This window comes from Pelodiscus sinensis, chromosome 16 (genome assembly GCF_052426305.1).
Source record: "Pelodiscus sinensis isolate ZL-2025 chromosome 16, ASM5242630v1, whole genome shotgun sequence".
Lineage (NCBI taxonomy): Eukaryota > Metazoa > Chordata > Testudines > Trionychidae > Pelodiscus > Pelodiscus sinensis.
Window position 1 is genome coordinate 4189116 of NC_143067.1, and position 25806 is coordinate 4214921.

The following is a 25806-nucleotide window of genomic DNA, read 5'->3' on the forward strand; positions in this document are numbered from 1 at the left end:
AATCCATCTTCTACTCCCCGGGACTCCTTTTTTGGAAGTGATTTTACAAAAATTGTTGTAAGTGCTACAAGAATACTCCTAAATATTTAGCAGCGGGGGAAAGGGGAGGTCTGTTTTTAGAGAGCGTTTTTGCTTCATCTTAACTTTCCTGTTCTGCTATTTGCTGACGTGTTCTTAAATGAATCCTAACATACACACCAGGTAACTATTGAACAAAAGCTATGACTGGCATGTGGGCTGTGATCTTCCTGTGCACAAGCTGATACCAAGACGCAAGAGACATTCCCTTTACATTCTCCTGCTCTTGCTAACTCCAGATCTGGCAAAGCAGATGCAAAGATTTCACCAAGAAGGGTGAATCGTAAGCCCTAAACCAGAGATGGGGAACGTAAGGCCTAGGGGCCGGATGCAGCCCTCTGGCTCTCCCAGCATTGGGGACCCTACACTAGTGCTCCAGCTCCCTAGCACTGCCCCACGGCAGGGCTAGAGCCCTCAGAATCTAGTAGGCTGGGCCCCCCAAGCTCCGGTGTGCGAGAGGAATGTCTTTCTCCTTCTCAGTCAGCCACCACGTCAGTCGGGGGCTACATCACGTCACTTGTGTGCTGCTCCCGACTGATTTTTCTGTAGATCCGTGGCCCCCGACCCAAAAAAAGGTTCCCCAGCCTCTGTCCTACACAATATGCTTGGAAACACACCTGATGAGGACACTCCAACATTTTGGTTAGTCTATAAGGTGCCACAGGACTCCTCGCTGCTGATGAGGAAGAGATCCCAAAGACGATACGGACGCAATTAGCCACAGCTCCCCATGTTCTCAATTAGCTAAGGGTTTCAGTGACCTTCGATGATGAGCGATGAAGCGGCATTGAACTCTCGGTGCCAACCAACGGGAGATAAGAATTAGAATTCAAAAGGCTGTTTAAGCCAGCCTCCCAGCCCAAGACACAATAAAAGAGTAGCTTTTAGATCACTCCTGGCAGAGGAGTTGGAAAGCTGCCATCTTTGCAGCGTAACAATGGCAATCTATATCGGTTTTCAGAAATCATCTTCAGCGTACAGGCTTTTAAGCCTTCCAAAAAGCTTTCTTCCTAATCCACTTTTTTTTGAAAAAAAAATTAAAGGACTTTTCAAAGTGAAGAAACGGGATAAACAGTGGAATCAAAGATACTGGAGGGGAGACAGGTCAACTGTACAGGTATGCATAGAGTCTTGCAAATCCACAGCTGTCTGTGGCTCATTTTTGTGGATACAGATGCGGATACAAATTTTGTATCTAGTACCCTACAAATGTGCAGATATCCGCGTTATACCCGCAGGTGTCTGCATCTTTAATTCACTAATCCTCTCCACTCAACACCATATTCATGCTTCTGCAGGCAGGGATGTTTTCATCAGCTACATCTATACCACAGTGCTATTTCCGGATACTTCCGGTATCCTGTAATAACTATTCCATGTCTTTTGAGCAAGCCCGTTATTTCGAAATACAACAGGCTCACTATTCCGACATCTCTGTAAATCTCATTCCACGAGGAGTCAGGGACGTTTTGGAATAGCGCTCTTTTTCAAAATTTGGCTCTGTGTAGACAGCACCAAATTTCAAAATAAGCTATTTCGAAATTACCTCAAAATAAGCTAAGCAATTTACGTAGCTTATTTAGAGCTACGGGTGCAGTGTAGACACAACCATCGTTTTCAGCAGAACGTTGAAACCGAAAGCTATTACATGGGACCGTTATGTAGAAGGACCAAGCTATGAGAGGTGCTCTTCACGTTTAGGCACCTACCACAGCACACAGATGTAGATACATTTTCTTTGCTACCAAAGTTTTCCTTCTCATTGGCTACGTCTAGACTGGCATGATTTTCCGCAAATGCTTTTAACGGAAAAGTTTTCAGTTAAAAGCATTTGCGGAAAAGAGCATCTAGGTTGGCACAGATGCTTTTCCACAAAAGCACTTTTCGCGATCAGGGCTTTTTTGCGCAAAACAAATCTGAGCTGTCTAAACTGGCCCTTTTGCGCAAAAGCTTTGCACAAAAGGGACTTTTGCCCAAACGGGAGCAGCATAGTATTTCCGCAAGAAGCACTGATTTCAGACAATAGGAAGTCAGTGCTTTTGCGGAAATTCAAGCGGCCAGTGTAGACAGCTGGCAAGTTTTTCCACAAAAGCAGCTGCTTTTGCGGAAAAACTTGCCAGTCTAGACACAGCCATTATGTTTTGTCCTTTTTGCTTCCTCACATGCAAAAGTGCTGAAGTAGTATGCAGGCTGCATTTGTAGATGCAAACAAAGCATCTGAGCATACACCATTCCAGTTTGCTTATGCAAATACATTACGTGTGTTGCAGAAATATCTAAATGCCAAATAAAATAAGAGAATAATAAAACCTGCACAAACACAAAGCTTCACAATTTAGAGAACCACATCCGAAGGTCACTCGGAGACCCCATTTAAAATTAGCCACCAAAGTGCTGCGACATTCAATTGGCACCCCTGCAAATTCTAGGTACACAAGTGCAGTGAGCAAAACCACCCTATTCCAGGAGACAGTCTTGGTTAGGACAATGGTGAGGCCCACTCAGATGGAGGGCCACTCATGTGGCCAACTCACCAGCCTAGATTGCCCCTCACTGCCTTAACCTACCCACTTGCACTGAACTGTGTGGCAGTGACGAGAAACGGAATTAGTACCATTTCACGTATTCTGTAACAATCTTATTGCCCACATACAATAAACTTGCCTACATTTGGGTGTAACTGCAGTTTATTTCTTCAGTTTATATTCTCCCCCTCCCCCGTTTGACTTCTGTTATTTGCTAATAAAATAGACTTTTCCCTGAGGCAACTGGATTTGGGTCTTCGATGCAGCTTCCTGGCTCAGTCGCTGACTGGCGCCTCAGAAAGAAAGACGTGAACTCTGTGAATCATAGAATCATAGAATAATAGGACTGGAAGGGACCTCGAGAGGTCATCGAGTCCAGCCCCCCGCCCTCAAGGCAGGACCAAGCTCCGTCTGCACCATCCCTGACAGATGTCTATCTAACCTGTTCTTAAATATCTCCAGAGAGGGAGATTCCACCACCTCCCTTGGCAATTTATTCCAATATTTGACCACCCTGACAGTTAGGAATTTTTTCCTAATGTCCAATCTAAACCTTCCCTGCTGCACTTTAAGCCCATTACTCCTTGTCCTGTCCTCAGAAACCAAGAGGAACAAATTTTCTCCTTCCTCCTTGTGACACCCTTTTAGATATTTGAAAACCGCTATCATGTTCCCCCTTAATCTTCTTTTTTCCAAACTAAACAAGCCCAGTCCATGAAGCCTGGCTTCATAGGTCATGTTCTCTAAACCTTTAATCATTCTTGTCGCTCTTCTCTGTACCCTTTCCAATTTCTCCACATCTTTCTTGAAAGACCAACTTGAAGACCAACTGAGAAACGGGATAATGGTTTGAGCACAGGGTTACAGGCAGGAGGCAACACAATTCCCTTTGCCAAACAGAGCTGGAAAGAATCTGCTGTTGGCAAGCCAAATAATCTGAGACCGAGTCTGAAAATACAGGAATTTCATTGCTGTCGACTGTTTTCTCTTCTGCGACCTTGTGGTGCCACCGTGGTAGCAGTCTAGTCCCTAATACTTTGACCAAAGGCCTTACCAGTGTCACAGCCTCCTCCCACGCTCTGTTTTGTTTCCATGGATCCAGCCACAAGTGGGCAGGAAAGGGCACACGTTATGCAACCTTCTTGCCAACACACCACAAAGAGCATTACAATGCTGCACGGGAAAAGATGTGCAGAAATCTCTATGGTGAACTCATGGTGAGGCGCAGTGCAGTACCCACTACACCAATGGAATGGCCTTCACTCTGCAGGAGATCAACACTGCCACGATCGATCTTCCAGAGTTGGATTTAGTGAGTCTAGGAAAGACCCGCTAAATCGAACTCAGAGGGCTCAGTTAGCAGCCGGTACTCCTGCTTCTGCGAGGAGTAAGGGAAGCTGGTGGGAGCATTTGCTTTCATTGGCCTTCTGCTGTGCGAAGGGGGGGGGGAACTCAAATCAAGGTACTCCAGCTATGTAATTAATGTAACTGGAATTGCATATCTTGATTCGACCTTCCTCTTTAGTGTAGACTGGGCCAGAGTTGAAATCTAAACTGCAGTGCCCATTTACAGACATTCCTCTGCTCCAAGACCAGCGGCCCCTGAATGCAAACTAACAACCGAAAGAAACAAATGTCCAATTGGCTTTTACAAATGGCTCATTTCCATATGCAAACTAGTTGTCATGATTGGGTCCTCTGCCTTTGATTTTTTTCAGATTCTTGTTGGCTGTGGTTAGCAAGAGAGAGATGCAGGGCAGACAACAATGCCTTCAAAAAACCCCTGTACCAGCCAGTTCATATATTAAGCCTGCCATCGAGGCAGCTCTTTGGGCTTTCGCCACTTACATAGGAATGCGTTAAACTGCCTGGCTGCTTTTCACTTTCAATGGAGCATTCATCACTGGCCATCCACAGCACGCAGGCTGGCGTTGTCATACTGAATTATACCCTTTTGAGGAAATCATTGGCATTCATTTGACTTGATTATCTATTTCATTGCATCATTTATTGGAAGCCAAACCTCTGGTGTTTTAAAACAATCCGCTCCAGGTAAATGGTAACGTTTGTGGGCATGAAATGTAGTGGGGAATGCGTTGTTCCATGTTGGTGTGATAGGCTCACAGGAGTAGTGGGAATGCGAGTTGGAAGGAAGCAAGCTCAGATCCACTTTTGCGTCATTAGAGGGTATTGTCTCTCTCGTTGCCATTTTCCTTCCTTCTTGCTATAGTTGAAATCTGCTGTCACACTGCAAGCACGTGCCCCCGGGGAGGCGCCTACTCCCCCATGCTGTCTAAGGTTACACTTCGTGCTGGTGTCACACTGGCAGACGCCCATCCTCAGTGAGTGGAACCAAACCTGGGACCTCTGTGCCTGAGCTTCGACCGCATGAGCTAAAAGCCAGCTGGCTCCCAGCTCAGGCTGTAGAGGAGACTCATTATGCTCTCTGTACGCGGTCTTGGTGCCCCAAGACGGGACAGTGCACCGCACCCAGCGTGCATGTGGGTTACACAGGCGCACAGAACTGGGGAGGAACGTTGGATTTTCCCCAGTGGATCCCACCATTGAGCTATCATCTCCAGTAACCTGCTTCCAGCCGCAGCCAATGCCTGATGTTCTGGAGGAAAGAAGAGAAGCGTTCGGTAATGACAGTACAATTTTGCATAGAGGAAAATTTCCTTTCTGATCCCTGCAGAGCTAATTTTATGCTTTGAAGCATAAGCTTTGATTACCATTATTTTCGCATACAAAACTAGAAATAACGGTCATAACATCCATCTCTTGCTAAAATGCAACTGGAGAAGAGAACCACCTCTGGGGGTGAATTCCCAGATGGACGTCACGAAGTCTGAAGAACTGGGCGGTCACCTACGTCCATGAAATGGAGGTGATGCTGGATAGCAGGCTAAAAAGCCAACCTGCTTCCCAATTCGTGGTGGAATATACACTACAAAAGCTTATGAGTCACACATCCACAAGTTCCCAAGTGACTTAGGACCCATTGGAATGGGACTTAGGTGCCTTTGACAATTCTGCCCTTAACCATTTTAATTGCCGTGGGTATAATGTAGCCGTTTGATATCACTACTTCGGGTCTGCAGCGGTCCTACAGCTTTGCAGGGGTTTGTTTCTGAGATGAGAGGCGTGAGAAATATCCAGAACGCCAAAGGAAATTTGGCAGAGAAGAATCATTTACCCCCAAACGGGGACTAGCTGTTCTGGGTTACAAGCATAAAACTAGCAGAGAACCAACGATTCTGTTGCTAATTACTATTACTTAGGGAGTGCCTAGGTGCTTTACACAGGCAAGACACCAGGCCCCTGTTCCAAAGGGTTTACAATCCACCACCAGGCATCGTGCTTACAACTATTCATGATGGTGAGCACTATGCGGGGAATGTTTGTGGGATGGTGGGAAAAAGGGAAAAATGCGGAGGTGTGCGGAGCTCTGTTCATTTGGGGGCATTGCAAGTGGCCCTAAATTACAAGAGCCGTGTGATTAATTTTTCCCAGGGGCTGGCTTGGCGCCTAGGAATCAGGGGAGCATAGAAGTAGCATAAAGCCACCTTTTCCATTCACTCTGGCTAGGTCTACACTATAGCCTTTTTTCAGAAAAAGCTACGGAAATTGCAATTTGCAAAGCTTTTTCCGATCGCTTTTCCAGAAGAGGCTTTTCCGCCATTTGGAAAAAGACTGGGCCAAAGGGTGGAAAAGCTCCCTGAAAGAGCACGCTTGCTCTTCTGCAAAAAAAAGTGGAAGAGCAAACGTGTTCCCTGGACATGGCGGAGTTTTTCTGGGATACCTCTGGTATCCCGAAAACCCCCTGCAGTTTAGACGTACCCTCTCAGATGAACCTAAGATGCCACTCGGCTTTATCATTGGAAGACAGAAGCAGGCAGACAAAAGCAGCCCTTCCCCAGCATGGCTCTTCCGACAAACACTGCATCTTTCCACAATTCAGCTCCTTCTCTTGGGTCCCTTATGCTCCATGCCGTGACCTCACAAAAACTCTCACTGCTCCACTTTACCGCAATATATTTGGCCCCGGACAACCAACCAGCATGAATACGGAGGCAGAAAGAAATCTAAAAGCAGGGAACCTTCAAACATGAGGCATAGAGGAAGGGATGCCAGGGAGTCCTGTAATCCCCGGCATTTTGGAAAGGCACTCATTTCAAAAGAAACGTCCATCCCTCTGACCCAAAAGGAAATCTGTAGTGGAATGGGCGTCATCCTTTTGCCATCACTAAGGGTGCATCTAGACTATAGGCTTTTGTTGACAGAAGTTTTGTCGACAGATACTGTTGACAAAGCTTCTGTCGACAAAGAATGTCTAGACGACATCCAATTCCATCGACAAAGCAAGCTGCTTTGTCGACATGAGAGTGTAGACGCAAAGGACAATGCAGATGCAATAATGCCTTCCGTCGACAGAACTCTGTCGATAAAAGGCATTATTCCTCATAGAATTAGGTTTACCGCCATTGACAAAACTGCTGAGTTCTGTCGACGTTAGTCGACAGAACTCAGCGGCAGTGTAGACGTAGGTATCATTTGTCGACAAAAGGCCACTTTTGTCGACAAAACCCTGGGCTGCGTCTAGACTGGCAAGTTTTTCCGCAAAAGCATCTGCTTTTGTGCAAAAACTTGCCAGCTGTCTACACTGGCCGCTTGATTTTGCGCAAATGCTCTGATGTTCTACTATCTGAAATCAGTGCTTCTTGCGCAAATGCTTTGACGTTCCCGTTCGGGCAAAAGTCCTTTTCCAGAAATGCTTTTGCACAAAAGGGCCAGTGTAGACAGATAAAAACTGTTTTGTGTGAAAAAAGCCCCGATGGCGAAAATGGCGATCAGGGCTTTCTTGCACAAAACCGCGTCTAGATCGGCACGGACGCTTTTCCAATCTAGAAAATGTGCAATGCCGCTACGCTGATTATTTTCAGGAATAACGGCATTGCGCAAGAGGGTTTTTCTTGTGCAAGAAGGGGCAGTGTAGACAGCTCCTTCTAACGCAAGAGCCTCTTCTGCAAAAATGGCAGCTTATTAGGTATGCAAATGAGGCTCGGCGATATTCCACGCTTAGTCTCATTTGCATAATTCTGGTGCAACAACCCGCCAGTATAGACATAGCCTAGGTGTGTGGGTTACACTTAGCACAGAGAGGTCTTGGCGTTGGACTATGGCCCCTGTAGGAGCGACAGAAATACAAATAATACTAATAATTCTGGGAGTCGTTTTCATAGTAAGGACCAAGCAATCGATCAGCGTCTTTTACATCTGCTACCGCAGGGCAGGTTCAAATGGCCGAAGCGTATATTGACTTCTGGTGCAAGGGGACATGCCTGTTTTCTTTATGAAACATGACCCATAAGTTCCTTGCTCTTGGGTACTCACCACCGCGTCTCAGTGGGACTCTACGGTGCTTTCAGGCAAAGTTCCTTCCCTATGAATGCTTTTGCACGGTTGAGTATTATCCTGTTTATGACTGAAAGCTAGTGGATTAGCCTCACCCAGGAGGCTTCCCCCCCACCCCAACTTATGTAGCTGAAAATTAGAAAAGTCTTCTTCAAAAGCCATCCCCATCCGTGATCTCCATTAACCTTTCCAATCACAGCCGGAACAGCCAGCTGTGTGGTCTCCAAGTAATGAAACATTCCAACAGCAGCTGAGGAAGGAAGGAATATGATCTAATTGACTGAACGGGGGGTGGGAAGCAAAACAACCTCCAAATTAAACATTTTTGACATCAGTCTTAATACACGGTTGGTCTTATAGGTTGCAGACTAATAGATGGGGGTTGGGATCATTTCTCTAGTTAAGCAGGAAGGAGAGTCCCCGGACTTGCTGCAACAAAACCTGAAGGCACACGGCATCGGACAGCAAACTGCTACCCCTCTTTTACCATGCAACTAGTGTTCCCTATAAGCTGAGTGCTTGGGCTACGTCTATATTGTAGCCGTCTAGCGGAAAAGCTTATGCAAATGAAGCTCGGCATGGCATATTGCTGCTCTTCATTTGCATAATTAATGAGCAGCCGTTTTTGCGCGAGAGGCTTTTGCACAAAAAAGAGCAGGGTAGACGGCTCTTTTTTGCGCAAAAATCCCCTCTTGCGTAAGAGCCGTTCTTCCTCATTTTTTGTGTTTCTATGGGTGGTGTGCCTCTGCACATGGCTTGGGGTGCATAACATTGATTCTGCACACAGATGGAAAAATTAGAGGGAACACTGCATGCAACCTGTCAGTACTCCTGCCAATCTGAGTGTATCAGAGGCTTACACCGGGCTAGAGTATTTTATAAAAGATTTTGTCTCCATTAAATGAGTTTCTATAAAGGAGCTGAACGGACAGCACTGAAAACTTAAGTCATCTGTTTATTCATGGACCAAAGTTCTGGTGCCTGCTGAACTGCCAAACAATCAATGTCTGTTTACGAGGCCAACTGCGATTCCTGCCTACTGTGCAAAAACGTATTCTGCCGCTACTTCATCTCATCCTGTGGGCTTCTGTCATCTATGTTTTGCTTCCAGATTGTGAACTGAATTCTCTGGGTCTTTTTACCGCATGTTTGGACAGTGCCAGGGCTCAAAGGTGGCAAAGACAACAAATGAATATGAATTAGTTACTGTTTTAATAAAATCAGCATTATGCAGGTTGAACCTCTCTAATCCGGCACTCTTTGGTCTGGCAACATCCACGGTCCAACACGATGTGCGTTAGCCGGATGTCCACTTATCATGGGCGTGGCCAAATTTCCTGTGGTCCCATAAAGTTTGTTTCCAGCCACAAGTCCTGGTTCTCATTGTTCTGTGCTGTTGTTTAGCTCTAATTTACCCATCAGTGTCTTTGCAGAGCCCAGAAAGCAGTGGAAGTGTTGGTGATGCTGCTAGATAATAGTGACCTCCCATGGTTTGACAAATTCTCTGGCTTGGCACCGGTCAGGTCCCAAGGGTGCCAGACTAGAGAGGTTCAACCTGTACAACAACAACAAAGGAATCAGTAAAATAATTATAATAATTCCTACCTCTTTCATAGCTCTTTTCCTCGAGAGACCTTCACAAACTTTACAAAAAGCATGAGTGCCGTTATTACCCTTTTCAAAATGGGGAAACTGAGGCTCAGAACAGGGAAGTGACCTGCCCGAAGTCACCCAGCAGGTCGGTGACAGAGCTGGAAATTGAAACTCTCACTCCCGCACTTAATCAATGAGGTCACAGTTCTTTAAAAAGGAACCCGGGTTTCCCAAGTAAATGCGTTCTAAGTGCCGGGGGGATTTAAAAAATACACGATTAAAAAATTAATTGCAAATTTTAAAGAAAATCAAACCATCAGTGACAGGTAGAAGCCATGGGCTAAGCATCTGGTTCATTCCAAGTTAACAATAAAATTAGGAGCTGGAAAAGCAGGAAGAATTTTCTTTTGATCTGTAGATCACAACTAGATGTGAGAGGATGAGAGCTACTAGTTCAAAAATTGTGAAGGACAATGACAACTAGAAACAATTAGTTCATTATCTAAAGGTGATGCTTCATTTGCTTAATAAATCGGTTTTAAATGCAAACATGTTTCTTTAAAGTATCTAGCACATTTAAGGTGGTCTTACTGAAGATGAGGCCGATTTAAATGTTTTGTGCATTTTAATTGAATTTCTATCCAAAAGTTGACAGAAATCACAAGTAAAAAAGTTAATCGTCCATTAAAAAGTTAAGCCTTATAATTGAATAAATAAATGTGTAACGCTATAACATCTCCTCCCATTTAGGGAAAAAAGAAAAAGCACCAGATGCAGTATAAAGGCTATAATTAGTTGCAAATCAATATGTTTTACAGGTTGCCTACAAAACGAGAATCAATCTTCAGGAAAATAACTCAGAAGTGCACGCACGCGCGCACACACACACACGTACACAAACAATTACAATTGCTGATTTAAATCAGGGTTTCTTGCCTGTGCATTTAAATCATAAATAAAATCTGATTTAAATTGCTTTGATTTAGATCAATCCACCCTGTTTAAGAAGCTCACATTTTTGTCACCAACGTGGTAATTTTTTCCAGCTGAGAGAATGAATCATTTTCTGGAGTAGTGGGAAGGGCTGGTGGTCTTCCTCTCTGCCCTTTCCTTTCTAGATCCTTTTGTACAACTAAATCTGCCATAGGTGGCCAGACTCTAGGAGGAACTTTAACCCACAAGTGGAGTCCTTCCTCCATGGTTCAATCCACGGTCTGTTTTTGTCCCGTGGAATTCTTTGGCAGAACAACCCACAGAGAAGTGTCATGACTTCGGTCATCTGAAGAAGTGGGCTGTGCCCACAAAAGCTCATGATACCATCTACATGTTTCATTAGTCTATAAAGTGCTACCAGACCATTTGTTGTTTTTTTCTCTACAGACTAACTCGGCTACCCCCGAAGCTATTGAGTTCAGTGTGGGACTTTGCTTCGCTCGACCAATCACAGCAACACCTGGAAGTCTCCGTCACAGCTCAGTGCCCTGTTATACTAAGTGCTGTACAAACATTCAGAAGACTGTTCAAGGGAGTTTACAGTTTTGGGGCCCGGTCCTACAATGCGGAGACCAAGTGGAGTCAATGGGAATCTCCCCAACGCTTGTGCTGGATCACGGCAAGATTGAAAACAAATCAGGCTATTCTACAGAAGGCAAATCATGCACAGATACATGAGTGCCCCGCACCAAACAGCATTTTTTACCTACGCAAAATTGTCATTGATTTTAATAGGCGTTTAACTGAGTGCAGAGGGTCCAGTACATGAAATGTCACACAATTAAAGAAACAGCAGTTATCACCACATGGTGGCATTTATTTAAGGTCCCCATACGATGGAATCTGCCATACAGTTGGGCTACGTCTAGACTGGCATGATTTTCCAGAAATGCTTTTTTGCGGAAAAGCGTCTGTTGCCAAGCTAGACATGCTTTTCCGCAAAAAAGCCCTGATCGCCATTTTCGCGTTCGGGGCTTTTTTGCGGAAAACAAATCTCAGCTGTCTACACTGGCCCTTTTGCCCGAACGGGAGCAGCATAGTATTTCTGCAAAAAGCACTGATTTCTTACAGTAGGAAGTCAGTGCTTTTGCGGAAATTCAAGCGGCCAGTGTAGACAGCTGGCAAGTTTTTCCGGAAAAGTGGCTGATTTTCCGGAAAAACTGGCCAGTCTAGACACAGCCTTGGTGATTCCTCTTCTATAAACAGTGCAGCACTGTAGTATTTCAGCTACCACCTTATGTCAATATCCCACTGGTAACCATTGTCTGAGGCCCACATCTAGCCTGTAGCTGGTTGGGAAATAGTTTTCACATCCCACGGAAATTTTTCAACATTTAAAAAAAAGAATTCCAGGCCAAACTTGGGACAATGTTTGAATTCTGGAAAATTGTCTCAAACCAAACATCCCCCCCTCCCCAAAAAAATTCAGTTCAGGTCAATTGAAATATTGAGGAGTAGGGGTTGTTAGAATTGGCTTAAATTTGGAGACAAAATGTCTTCCAAACTAGAAAAAAAATGTTTTGTTTAGAAAAGGGCAGATATGGGCCATTTCAACAGTTTTGAAATTTTTTCCACTAAATTTTTTGAAATGAGACATTAATGGTAACAACACTTCTCTGTGGAAAAGTTCCAGTTTGGACAAAGTGGCATTTTCCACCAAAATTCCAGAAAATTCCAGACCAATTCCACTGCTGACGCTCACGGGGGCAGAGAAAAGCTTGAAAACGTGGCTCCCCAAAGACTCGACGATCCAAAGGCAAGCGTGACAGGGTGGCTGCCCCATGCTGGCCCAGTAAGGGTTGGGCTGGGGCTGTGAAGCCAGGAGCTAAGGCAGAGACTGCCAGTTAGGGACCAGCTGGAGCTGTATAAATAAGGGCTCCTGGAGGGCAGGAGAGCTCACTCTTGCTCCAGCTGTGGAGCAGGAGGGACCAGGCTGCCAGCGAAGCTGGGCGCTTCCTGAGACAGAGCAGAACTGGGGAGCTCTGGCATGATCCCACTCCCAGCTGCAGGGCCTGAGACAAGGCCTGAGGGCACCCGGGCTGCAGGGAGGCAGCCCCCCCCTCTCATCCCCCACCTATGATGAGTGGCCATTTCAGGCTGTCGTTTGCCCCTGAGGCAGCAGCTAGATGACGACGGGTCATGGAGGCAAGGTGAGTGTAGAGGGCCGGAGTTCCCTGGGAGAGGAGGACCCCCGAGTGCAGAGGCACTGCTGCAGGGCAGTCCTGAGAGGAAACGGAACCCTGGACAGGAAGTGACACGAGGCATGAACCAGTGGAGAAGACAGGGACATAGCCAGCAGAGGGCACTCCGAGACTTAAGAGCTGATTCCCCGCGTGACCAGCAGGAGGCACTGTGGTGGGGAGTCACGACCCCGTTACAGCCAGACAAAAGACCTAGCTCTAAAACAAAATCATATCCAACCTTCTCGTGATTTTCAAGCTCTGACTCGTGGCTTTTGAAAGCTTGCGATCGGCAATACTGAGTAGACAGAATCCTGTGTCACTCTTCACCTGTTGGGAGAGAGCTAATTTATTTCAGTTTTATGCCAGGGCTTCTGCCTCCTTCAGCGAAAGGAACCGTTTCTATTTCTAACCGGCTGTGCATTTAAGTGTTGATATTTTTACTAAATTAGCGTGCGATAAAATCTGTCTCCATTTAGATGTATTGCCCTTCGTGTATAAGGACCCCAAAGTAAACTGTTGTGTGCATTAAATGCATGGCCAACATTTGATGGGGTAAATTCAGTCAGAGCAGAGAGACATGAAAACAATGAAGACCCAACATAAACTTCAGAAGTATCCTGAACCCCAAATGAGCAGCCTTTCTCCACTAAACAGAATGCAACACTTTTAATTTCCCCCCCCCCGCCAGTTTTACAAACTGATGTTTTTAGCTATACCAAGTACATGGAGTTCCTTGAGCCCAAATACAAACACTTTTAATTTGAAATACTCAGTGACAAACTGTAAATGATTTTCATTTTATCAAACTGTCACGGTCAGAATAAAATAAAAAATAGCATTGTCACCTATCTTAGATAGGGCATTTTTCATCTGTATAGTTCCAGACACTTTACAACCGACCAAAGTATCATTATCCTTGGGGAAACTGAGGCACGGAGTGGCATCATGAGTTACCAGAGGTCACATAGCAAGCTATCAACACAGTCAGGAATAAACCCCAGGTCTTCTGATCCCACTCCTACTCCCTATCCAGTGGATCCTTTCTCCACATCCTGATGGGTGTGTCTAGACTACAGGGATTTTTCTAAAAAAGTGGCCTTTTTTCGAAAAATCTTTACCTGCATCTAGACTACCGCTGCATTCTGTCGACAGTAAATCAAAAGAATGCAGCCATTTTATCGACCACAGAAAACCTCATTTTACAAGGAATAACGCCTTTTTTCCGAAAGTGTTCTTTCGGAAAAAGGCGCTATGTAATGAAAACTGTGCTTTTTCGAAAGAGAGCATCCAGACTGCCTGGGTGCCCTCTTTCAAAAAAGAGGCTTGCTTTTTCAAAAGGCCTGATTGTAGTCTAGATGCTCTTTTTCGAAAAAGCCTCTTTCGAAAAAGGCGTGTCGTCTACACGTAGCCTCAGTGATTGTATGGCAAGGAAAACATTTCACATAGTCACGTGAAATGAGGCTTCTTCCACAAACTTCCATGCCATAGAATTTCTTAGCCATGCCCCTTTATCACAGACCAGAAGGTAACAGAACAGGTGTGACTTGTAATAACTCAGAAAGATCAAGCTCCTTCAAGGTTAAAGCTTTTTTTCTGGCTCTCTCTCGCCATCCCTTGGCATTTGAGAGATCTGATACGAGTCAGGACGCATGCTACATGACTCAGAGGCATTATGGCACCGAGTTAAGGAACGAGTGGATACCTCCATTCTAAAGTGAGGCCGTTTGCTGTGAACCCGATAGCACGAATGCTGAGAAATTCAGACCAGCCACTCCAGCTTGAGAGGGGTCTGAACACAAGACATTTCTGCTAAATTATGATGTCCAGACATTGACAACAGCCCCGTGATTATGTTTCATTGGGTTGTCCTTGGCGCTGGAACTAGCAAGCTGAATACAGACTGTATAAGAGTCTGGAATGACGGATGACAGTGTGCCGTGCATGGCAATTTGGAAACAAGGGAGAAGGATGATAAAGCATATTTCCTCCAAAAAAGTGTATTTGTGGTCTTTCTGCTTAGGTAGAACATATGGGTAACCAAGGGGATTAGCCTTTTCTTTTGAAGAGATGCAGTTAACTAATAGGCAATTTACAGCTGTATCAAGCAGTTCATACTAATCTATCTTGGCTGTTCATGGCTAGTCAATACTGAAGACACATGATAAAAAAAGTAAAAAAAGTGGGTGATCTGCGATGCTTCGGGCCGGGGTGGAGATACTGATAGTCAGCCCCTTTGGTGTGTATTCACCCAGCCCCTTTGGTGTGTTTTCACCTTTGCGACAGAGCCGAGCCGAGGATGGCCAAGGATGGGTACCAACATACCAACACTCTGATAAATAGACTAGAAGACTTACCCAGCATTGCCTGGGACCTTGAGGGGTTGGGGTTAGGTTGGGGTTAGGGGCTGGCAGGGTGCAAGAGTCAGGGAAGAGCCTTGGGCATGTGCATGTGGGGGGCTCAGGGCAGGGGAGACTGCAGGGGTTCAGGGGTTCAGGCGAGGTTGGTCCCTGGCTTCCCCCTGGGGGTGGCCCAGGGCAGCGGGGACTGTGCACTGTGCACTGTGCCTACTGGCTTGTCCCAGGAGGGCAGCAGGAGGGCAGCAGGGGGCCAGCAGGACTCTCTTTTTCCCCCGCTAGCCCAGGCTGGGTTGGGGGGGGGTCTCTTTCTCCCACTGGCCTGTCGCCCAGGCAGGGGAGCCCCACGTGCCAGGTTTAGTGGCAGACAAGATGGTGGAGACCTTGCCCTGCTGGCTACTCCCTTGGTGGTGCAGCTGCCTCCCAGTGGGATGGGGCTACCCCCTGCGGGCTCGCTACCCCCAGAAGCCACTCTCATATCACGTCCCTTGGAGAAGCAGCCCTTCCCTTCGTGTGTTATGGAAAGCTGGCCCTTTCCTGGGGCTTCCGGCTCCCCTGACAGAACCAAACCTCAACCTTGTGCAACCGCCAACCGGGTGGATTTGAACCTGGGATCTCTGAGAGCTTAATATAGGAGCCTCTACCCTCTGAGCTAAAAGCCAGCTGCCTCCCAGCCCATGCTGTAGAGGTCTCTTGTTCTTATCTGTTGCTGTGGTCTAGGTGCCACTGCATGTGACAGTGACCCACGTTAGGGGCGTGGGTTACACTTGCTTTACGATAGGAGAAGAAGAAGCTGCCGACCAAATTTGGTGGCCTTTGCTCTTACCGTTCGGGGGAGTTCTTGAGCAAACGGGCTGGCAGGCAGACAGATGCACTCTACAACAGACGTCTCTATTATCAATTCAGTGAAATCTATTATATCAAATAAAGCACTTTCCAGGTTCGTGCCTTCACTGTAGTTGCTTTTCATTGCCCTGTCAGCGCAGTTGATCATGAGCAGGGCTTGATAAATAGCGGCAAAAGCCACTCACCAGCCCTGCACTGCACATGCACAAGAACCGCATTGTGCATGCGCCCGCCGCCGGTAAACGGGGCGCGCGGCTGGAATCTACTCGCCACAGGCGAGTAAATTCTATAGTTTGTCAAGCCCTGATCATGAGAAGTAATCTCCAGCATAAAGGAAGGGTTTGCACTTTCTATACCGCCCTATTTCCCTGTATGCAGCCAAAGATTCACTGTGCCCCAGGAACATACGGTTGTTTACGAGTGTAAATTACAGCAACCTTGGGGCTGCTCTGTATTACACCGGGGATCACGCTGTTGCACACCCCAATCTTATACACTTCGCCCTGAGGATCACTCTGGTGTTCACCTCAACCTCATACACCCCAACCTGTGCTGTACAGTCCTTGTCCGCAAAGAAGGATCTAGCCCTGTGTAAATAACGTCCATCCATCCTCCGCTGACATAAGCAACAACAATAAATACAGCCTCCTTCTAATTAACACTACTCGGAGGAGGAAAACTTATGGAACTTTACAACAAAGAGGACATGCAAGGAGCTGCCCAGCATAGGCAGGGATGGTAGAGCCTTGTTCACGAGTGTAGCGATGTCTTGGTACGGGAAGAATTCAGATTCAGAATAACGACCACACTCTTGAAAATGAAAAAGGAGCCACCGTGATAGCAATAGTTTGTGCAAGAAGAGCAGTCGAACAACTTCCTCGGCTGAAACTGCAAAGGGAGGCAAAATGCCGTTTCTCAAGGAGCATAATCTGTTTTGCTGAGGATTCTAGCTCTCCTCTGAGATCCACCCACTACGGAGCTTAAGCCTCCAGCATCCTCTGTTTTACTGCACACCCGTACAGAGGGCTCAGCAAATCAGACTTATTTGCTTCCTGGCCAGTCCCTGACATTTGCTGTGAGTTGCAGGGACTGCACTGAGCACTTACAGAGATAGGGAAGTTGATCTATTTTTTTTTTATTAATTCAGATAAAGACAATTTAAACTCTTGCAGGTCAATTTGCAGAGAGCAAGGCTAATTTAAGCTCAGCCAAAAAAAATCTATTTCCAATCTGTCAGTACAGCCGGGACTGAAAACAGCAACTGCTCTGCTGAAGGGGACATAAATATTTGACTTCAAGAGAGGGAAAAACAAGAAAAGGAAACGGGCTACCTTCAAGATGAAATCGATTATTGGAGAGCTTCCCCCATCCTCTTTGCTTTGAGGATTTTCAGACTTCTTGAAGGTGCAGGGTTGGGCAAGTCTTGTTTTTAAAAATGGCGAAGCAGTTTTCAAAGTCAAGGATGATGGTTTTCCTCAAAGAGATGCTCTAATTCAACCACAAGTTACTAGGCTCAGTGCAGGAGTTACTGGATGGCATTCCCTGGCCTGCGTTATGCAGGATGGCAAATTAAACAAGCATAATGAACTCTTGAAGGCTCAAACACTGTGCCCTTGTCTGCACCAGGACCTTATTGCAAAATAACCCCCCCCAAGTTCAAATGTATAAGCGATGCGGACACATTACCAAGCCCGTTATTTCAAAATCACGTGCCGCGGAATTCGAATTCTGTACTCCTGCTAGTTCTGAATAACACTAATTCCAAAATAGTAATTTTGAAATAACGTTAGTGTGGAGGCTCCAGTGCCACTGATTTGAACCTATTGGCCCCCAGGAGGTCTCCCGTAGCTCCCCAGTGCTTCCTGAGGCTCTGAGTTGAGGTAGCACGCCCACGTTAACGGAGCTAGCTTTGGACTAATTTCAATGCTTCCCCATAGTGAGAACACGCAAGTTTGAATTTGTTAAATCGGGAGTTCTTAAGTCGAATTCGGTAATTGTGAAATATTTCCTACTACAGACATGCCCTAAGGGATCGTTATTCTTCCCTTCTTCTCTGAGGGTATGTCTACACTGCAAAGCTATTTCAAGATGCCTCTGGTATCCCGAAATAGCTACCCTGCATCTACACAAGCCGCCTGTTATTTCGAAATATTTTTCGAAATAACGGGCACGCTATTTCGCCATCCTGGTAAACCTTGTTGCACGAGTTTTAAAGGTTGGCTCGAAATAGTGCGTTATTTCGAAATCTGGCACCATGTAGACATGCCAAATTCCAAAATAAGCTATTTTGAAATAAAATCAAAATAAGATAGGCCATTTACATAGTGCAGATTGTGTCTCTTATTTCGAGTTTAGGGTGCAGTGTAGACGCACTCTGATTATTGCAGGAGCCAGCAGCGAACATCTAACTAAATCGGCCCAGATTCAGCATGGTGAAATCTTTCCTTTTGAAGACAAGAAATGCCCATGAAGCACATCCCAAGGTTTTTCCCATCTCATGCTTTCAACCGCAAGCTGGCGTGGAGACGCTGGGGGTGTTTCCCTGGGATGTGAAAACTTATCTGTGAGGAGCACAGAATGCCTGGGCTCCATCCGAGTCAACGACAAGCATTGAACAGAAGGAAGATTCTTCTTTACTAAATCAGAAGAGGAGGTGTATCTCCCCACTGAACATTGCTCTGAAGGCCAGACATGACAGCGTTTATTAAGAAGGAGCAATGATCTCAGGTTGCAGTGGGGGAAATCTAGGTTGGATATTAGGAAAAATGATTTCCCTAGGAGGGTGGGGAAGCGCTGGGAAGGGTTTCCTAGGGAGGGGGTGGAATCTCCGTCCTTAGAGGTTTTTTAAGTCTCGGCTAAACAAAGTCCTTTTGGCTAGAATGATTGAGTTGGGACTAGTCCTGCTTTGGGCAGGGGGCTAGACTCGATGCCTCCTGAGGTTTCTTCCAGCCCTAGGATTCGATGAGTCTAAGAAAGTGATGCACATAACTCTGCTGGAGGCCTGACTTCTAACATCTCCTAGATAAGAAGGCCTCTATCTCCCTGATTATGAGCTTCTCTTCAAAGAGTCACAAGGTGTGTCTAGACTACATGTTTAAAAAAAAAAAAAAAAAACTTCCCCTATGTCTAGATTGCTGTTGCATTCTTTCAAAAGTAAATCGAAAGGATGCGGCAGTTTTTTCCACCACAGAAAACCTCGTTTTACGAGGAAGAACGCCTTTTTTCGGATCTAGCCCTGTGTAAATTAAAAAAAGGCACTATGTAATGTAAACTGCTTTTTTGAGAGAGAGCATCCAGTCTGCCTGGGTGCTCTCTTTCGAAAAAGCAGCTTGCTTTTTCGAAAGTACTGGTTGTAGTCTAGACGCTGTTTTTCGAAAGAGGATTTTTTGAAAGTATCTTTCGAAACAGCCTCTTTCAAAAGAGGCTTGCAGTCTAGACGTAGCCACAGTGTTTTAAGATTAATTTAACTAATGCACTTCATTTCCCTTTTGGGAAATGTGAGGTCTATAACCCGCCCTCTGCCTTCATGTGCCACTTATGCCTCAAAGTAAGATGCTGCACTCTTCTTAACTCCTCTCACTCTGCGCTCCTCTGTTCTTTTTTCTTCCCGGGGCCGCATGGCCACTTTCCTTGTCACGATCTTTAATTCTCGTCCAGCTTCACAAAAATGGCCAGATTGACTTGGGAAGAAACGCATGGCCACTGGCCCCCTCCTGTAAACACAGCTGTATCACTGCTCTCCCGCAAGGCTATCATCGATCTGCCTTCCTCCATGCCTCCGTTGCTGCTATATTTAAACAGCGCATCCTCTCTGCTCCCTTGTGGAGCCGAGCCATGGACATCTGCAACAGAAATGCCTACGAAGATGGACTCATTCCAAAGCAAATGCTGGCAGAAGGTCTCCAGAGGAATGAGTTTCTTGCCACATCTGATATTCTAAATAGAGCGAACCAAACTAAGGCATCAAAGGGGGTGGGCATCTTAAGGATACTCTTTTAGGAAGAAACCAACACAATGTCCACGTCAAGTGATTAGGTGGACGCCACGTGAGAAGTGAAGAAGAGGGCAAACAGGAGAGAAAGAAGCCCGATCCATCAACATGATACTGAACAGACCAGCCCAAGACTGCAAGAGATGACCGGGAACCTGGTAGAAGCCCTAGGAGTGTGAGAAGAGAAAGAAAGAATCATGTCCATAGCCAAGTGCCTCCCAAGTAACAATAATCTCAAGCAGAGTGCTGGAAGAGCTTGCTGAGTTCTGCGTGCATGCGTGAAATGTATTGCGGGAAAACTAAATCAAGGATGAATTTTGCATGACATTTCAAATGTGCAGCGGCCAGGGGCCAGTCCTATCTCTTGCTTCCCTCACTCCCACTTTTATTATTTTGTTTTTAATGTGGAGGGAAAAGGTTCTTGCTTCTCTGGAGGGGACACTCGGTGCTCAGTGCTCAGCCATGGCTGATTTCCCTTTTCCCCCAGGACCTGAGGGGGGAGAGAGGTGAAGTCATTTTATACTAACGTTCTCTAAACTGGGCGGAGGAGGAGCATTAATTTTCGCAGGGGGCCACTTTGTGAATGTTCGTACGAGGTCTTGAGACGGGTCGGCCCCTCAGGAGGGGCGGGGCCTCGGACAGAAGGGGCAGGGCCGGGAGCTACAAAGAGAGTGCCTGAGTGTGAAAGAGAGGCAAGACACTTTGTGCGTGAGAGACAGACTTTGTGGCACAGACTGTGTGCGTGAGTGTGTGCATGACAGGGACCCTGGGTTTGCGGCACAGACTGGGGGGAGGGGGTGAAAGTGACAGAATGTCTGGCTGCTGCAGGGATGTTTCTGAGAGAAGCTGCGTGCTGTCTCTTTAAGGGAAAGCTGTCCTGCTCTGTTATCACCCCCATCCCCCTGCACGCCTCTGAGTCACTTACCATCCACGCTTCAGCCTGGAGCAGCTCGGCCGTGTGTCTCTCTCCCCTCCCCCTGCTCTGTGCTACAGGGACAAGGGAACACACCAGCTTTAGCACTTCCCTCTCCCATCCACCTCACCCCCCGCTGCCAGCTGTAAGTAGGCATGCTCTGCTCATCAGCAAGGTGGGCTGCAGAGAAATGCTTGGCGGGCTGCCTCATTTTGCCCACCCCAGTCTAAACCCTGATTCTAGGGCCAGCTGGGGCCAGTTTGATCACTTAGAGCAACAGCAAGGCTGCTCTGCTTTGTGCCCACTTGCTAGCAGCCCAAAGGGGCCATTGGGAAGGCAGGGACTGTGGGAGACCTATGGCATCCCTGCCACACCAGGCCCGTAAATAGGATGGTGGAGGGCCAGTGATACTAACAGAGGTGTCTCCTATGCACTGAGAATACTGAGCCGGCCAGCTATTATGTTCGCTTTGGGCTGCTGGAGCAAACAGTCCCATCCCTCCTTGTGGAGCCCCTGGCACTCCAGGCTTGGCAGTTCATATCCCCAATACCTCGGGTTTCTCCTACCAGTTATGCTGTACAAAAATTGCGAGAGCCCTGACACCTCTTTCCTTACACATTCAAAACTGCCCCATGGCAGTCGCTCACCCATAAGGCTGGCCCAGACCTTGATGATGACACAGTGTACTTCTGAGCGCACAATGCTGCAACCAAATTCATCCCTTGAACGACAACCCCACCCCCGGCCCCATCAGAATGATCCCGGGCCACCCCCCGAATTGTCACATGGATTCGAGCCGGAGTTTGGTTTTATTACCAGCTGTGCCACAGGTGCCACGAATCTAAACTCGATGTGGTATCGGTAGGTTAAAATATCTGCTTTCCCAATGGTAATTACTAGAGAAAAAAATCAGCTGAATGTATCCAGTTTGGGAGATTATTTTTTCCTCCTCTACTTTTGTACTTCACAGTCTCACTAATTGTAGCCCCTGTGAACAATTATGTAAAATTATGTAAAATATAACATGAGCAAGGTGTTAGGCCATTATTATCCTTATTGCAGAAGCATGAATCATTTCTCCTGAGCTGCTAAACACCCAGCATTTGCTCTCCATGTGAGTGTGAGGGATTTTGGTTGGGTTTAGTTTGGGGGGTTTTTGGGAGGCGGGGGTGTTTACGAGAATGACATTGAAACCTTGATGAATGTAGTTAGGGTGCGGGGGGAATTTGCACAGTTCTGATGAGCCCTCCTTAGGGAGCAATAAAATGAATTTGATTAATTGTGCTGGTTTTGACATTTAAATGATCGACAGTCTTCCTGTTGTCTTGTGCCGACCTTTTTTGTGGAGGCGTCTGGGAAGGACTGAAGGGGCTGTGGGGTAGGTGTTCTTTTGGGGATGAGTAGAGTGGAAATTTTTAGAGAAAATTCCCCCCCAAAATCCCTAAGAGTTATTTCCTTTGTGGTGAGTCTTTGTCGGATGGAGGAACGCTCACCTTGGGAATGCATTTACTGACTGGTCAGAACTGCTACAGTTAGGGACCATTTGTAATCAAAAGTAGAACACCTAGAAGTTTGGATTTTTCGCTATGAATACAAATGAATCCTGTCAAGGCTATTCCCCAGTCTGGCACTCCGAGTGCAGAAGGTGGGGGCCCGCAAGAGACGTTAAAAATACCTTGCCTCGACAGGCTTCTGTTTTAAAGACTCTCCAAGGTCACTGATTCCTTGGCCTTGGGAGATAGCTGCCACCACTCAAGTGAAAAAAAAACGAGGAAGGGTCACTTAGGAGCTTCTTCCAGAGGGGTACCCCAAGCTCTTTTACCACAAGAAAGCTTGAAAAAACAAACTGTAACCTATGACAGTTGTCCCCCAGTCTTAAGCATGCATACACAGACCTCCTCTACCTTCCAGGACACAAGAATCAGACCATAGTCTTTAAAAAGGTGATTTCATTAACAGAACAAAATGATATACTTGGTAAAGCAGACTAGGTTGCTTGGTGTTATAGAACAACTGAGGAAAACAGATTAAAGCACAGAGAACTGCTTGCCTGGGATTCAGCTTTAGTTACAGTGTAAGGGTTGGGGGGAGACACATGGATTCAGCACAGAGGAGTTTAACCCAACAACAAAACAAAGAAAATAACCTGATTGCCTCTAACTAAACGCATTCCCTATCTACTCACATATCTGTACTTCCAAGGTCTAGTCCAATTCTAGGCATGAATATTCCTACCTGGTTCAACTCATGCTGTCCCCCTGGTTTAAAACTCCCACTAAGGAGACCGAACTAGGCAACCTTTTTTTTTCAATTCAAATTTTAACATTTTCTTCCCATTGGCTCTCCTGGCTCCCTGCCAACACTTCCTGGATGTTTTTTCAGGGATTCTCCTATTCTCTGAGTTTAACCCTTTTGTCATGGCGTGGGGCGGCCCCATCTCGGGGGGGAGGTTATACGAGGGTGTGGACACCACCTAATCAGCCACTGAATCATCGGCAGTCCCTCTCATTGTCTATGAACCCCAACCCTTGGTCCAGGGTAGTATTGCCTAATGGCTAGAGTCAGTGAGAGGTTGGCTCAGGCTAGCACGGCTGGGTAGCCCAAGTCAATTGGGTATGGCCCTTTCATGCAGGGCAGCACAGCTTGGTAGCTTGAGTCAATAGGATAGGGCCCTTTAACACAGGGCCGCACAGCTTGGTAGCTCAAGTCAATAAGTTGGGGTGTTGGGGGCTAATCGACCCAGTAGGGGGACTTGGGCCCACCCTACTCCACCGGGTCCCGGCCAAGGCCCCTGTGAGCGGCGGAGAGGTCTACCACTCCCTCATCGGGGAATCAGGATGAAACACGTCGATTTTACCTGGGCGGGAGAGGCCGCTCCTGCACCCTCCTTGGGTCATTTCCCACAGGCGCTGGTGGGACAGTCTCCCATGAGTGGCTGGGTCTCCCTTTTCCCCGGCAGCTGCTTCTCTCTGGGGTGCTTAGGGGCTGTGTGGTAGCAGTCTCCTGGTTTTCCATCTGCCTCTGTCTGGGCCTTTGGCTGGGGTAGCCCGGGAGCTCCAGCCAAAGGTCCTTCTCCTTCAGTGACCAGCCCGGACTGAGCTGTTCTGCTTCCTTTTATTCTGCTCCAGCACTTGGAGCATGCCCAGTCTGGGTGAAGGGGTGGGACTTTCTCCGTCCACAGGGTTTTAACCACCCCTATTTCAGTGTGGGGTATGCACTCTCTCTCACACCTTTCGCACCTCCCATCCATCACAGATCCCCTGTCAGGCTGTGTGAGGTATGGGATAGGCCTTGTTTCAGTTGTGTGACTGGGCAGACATTTGTCCTTGGAGGTGTCTGTGAAATGGCCATCTTTGGGGGCAATTAGCAAGTCTGCAATCAGCATAGATTCTGGCTGCACTCTTGCACTCATGAAGTCAAAAGGGCTTTACTCAGATGGCTGTAGGAGGCGAATCACCAATCAGATTGCAGGTGGTTCTGTTCCCCACTAAAGCATAAGATCAGCCCCCATTGGAAGACGAAACTACTATCCCAGAGAAGGGAGGAATGTGGACCACATTTCCCTCTTTTAATTGTTCCACGGATGAGTTCAGTAATACACCTGTGAATACAAGATGTGAGACAAAGTCCCAGGAAAAAAAAAAAAAGCACCCAACCAATTCTAACACAGCTGTGCCTTGAATCCTACAAGAACCTATAAAAAGGTACGATGATGTTACAGGTCACAATGGGCCCTCAAGATCTTGGGAGCAGGGGGAGAACAGAGACTAACTATGACAGAGCCATGCTCCCTGGAGAGTACTGAAAGCTTTAAGAACAGAATAAAATACTGCTAAATAGGGAAAGAAAAATAGATTTGTCCCTAAAAATAAACAAACCGCTATACATTGTCCTAGTCCTCTGATCAATCTTCATTATTTATACACAGGTTCCGAGGAAAAACGTCAACAGCAAAGCTCTTGCTAATGTCTTGGGATTCCGTGTAGAGGCCAGCTTTTTCTTGCGGAGGAAAACACAATCCATTTACCTGTCATTTGTGTTTCATGATTGTTTTTGGTGCCACATCAACCGATGTCCCAAGATGTGTGAGTATCCCAGAACGTCCACCTTCCCTCTGCACTTCCTCCTCCTGCTCCTTCTTTCAGTGGCGTTTGCTAACGTTCTGACCTTGTGTGTTGCCATGTCAACAGGCGTGTCACAAACCTACCTATGACCTCACTGCAGGAGAAACTGAACTGAGGGGGGGGGGGATTCCTGATGAGATACAAACCGTTGAAGTCACAGAAAGAAAAACGAATAACTTTCTCTGTTTGTTTCAGTTCAATGTGGAAGTCACACACGAATGATAGTCGCTTACCATGCTATAGAGAGGTAACTGCACCACCCTGAAAAATAAAAGCTTGGTTTTTCTCATGCATTCAGGCTGCTAGTGGGCGCGAAGAGCAGATTTTTACTCTAGATACACAACATTCACTATTCTATCGTCTGAACAGAAAATCAGCTCACGCTATAGCTCGCAGCCTAAACAGATCAGCATTAAAGCCGCTTTGTATGGAGCTCCTACTTGGAGACACCCAAGTTTGCATCAATTATGGAACTGTTAACGCCTCGCCCGTTAAAACTTGAGTTCGGTGTTCATAAATGGAAGAGAACGCTATCGACCTAATTGTCTGGGAAAAGCCGCAGCCCTCATTTGCAAGAATAAGAGAGTATTAATCTTCATTCGAGAGCATGGGGTTGCTGTTTAAGGACTGAATTTTCCTGGTAGGACAGAAAAAAACAGAGGAGTGAAGAAGTGTGCGGGGGGAGCAAATGTGATATTAAAATGCTAATGTTGTTTCAGTGAATGAATAGTAGAGGCTGAGATAGAAATCAGCCTTCTCAAAGAATAATTTCTTTAAATACCTTGAGCTTG

At 46.5% G+C, this 25806-nt stretch overlaps 1 protein-coding gene and 1 long non-coding RNA gene across 5 annotated transcripts; one reads left to right on the top strand and one right to left on the bottom strand.

Annotated features, from left to right (window-relative positions):
* Positions 1–4602: 4602 nt before the first annotated feature.
* On the bottom strand, positions 4603–25050 carry LOC149523493 (uncharacterized). Of its 4 annotated transcripts, none has more exons than XM_089769442.1 (4): positions 24919–25044; positions 20904–20965; positions 13026–13114; positions 4603–5220 (listed from the first exon to the last, which is right to left on the bottom strand). In XM_089769442.1, exons 1-4 carry the CDS (start codon positions 24923–24925, stop codon positions 4764–4766), a joined length of 615 nt encoding a protein of 204 aa, XP_089625568.1. In that variant the 5' UTR covers positions 24926–25044; the 3' UTR covers positions 4603–4763. The 4 variants fall into 4 exon arrangements, 2 of the variants coding, with proteins under 2 accessions (XP_089625568.1, XP_089625569.1); XM_089769443.1 differs by lacking the exon at positions 4603–5220 and adding an exon at positions 9214–9573; XR_016346931.1 differs by lacking the exon at positions 20904–20965 and having other exon boundaries at positions 24919–25050.
* LOC142818753 (uncharacterized) lies at positions 21655–25806 on the top strand. Its single transcript, XR_012896407.2, has 3 exons — positions 21655–21752; positions 24820–24976; positions 25211–25806. It is a non-coding gene; the product is annotated as an uncharacterized LOC142818753 (long non-coding RNA).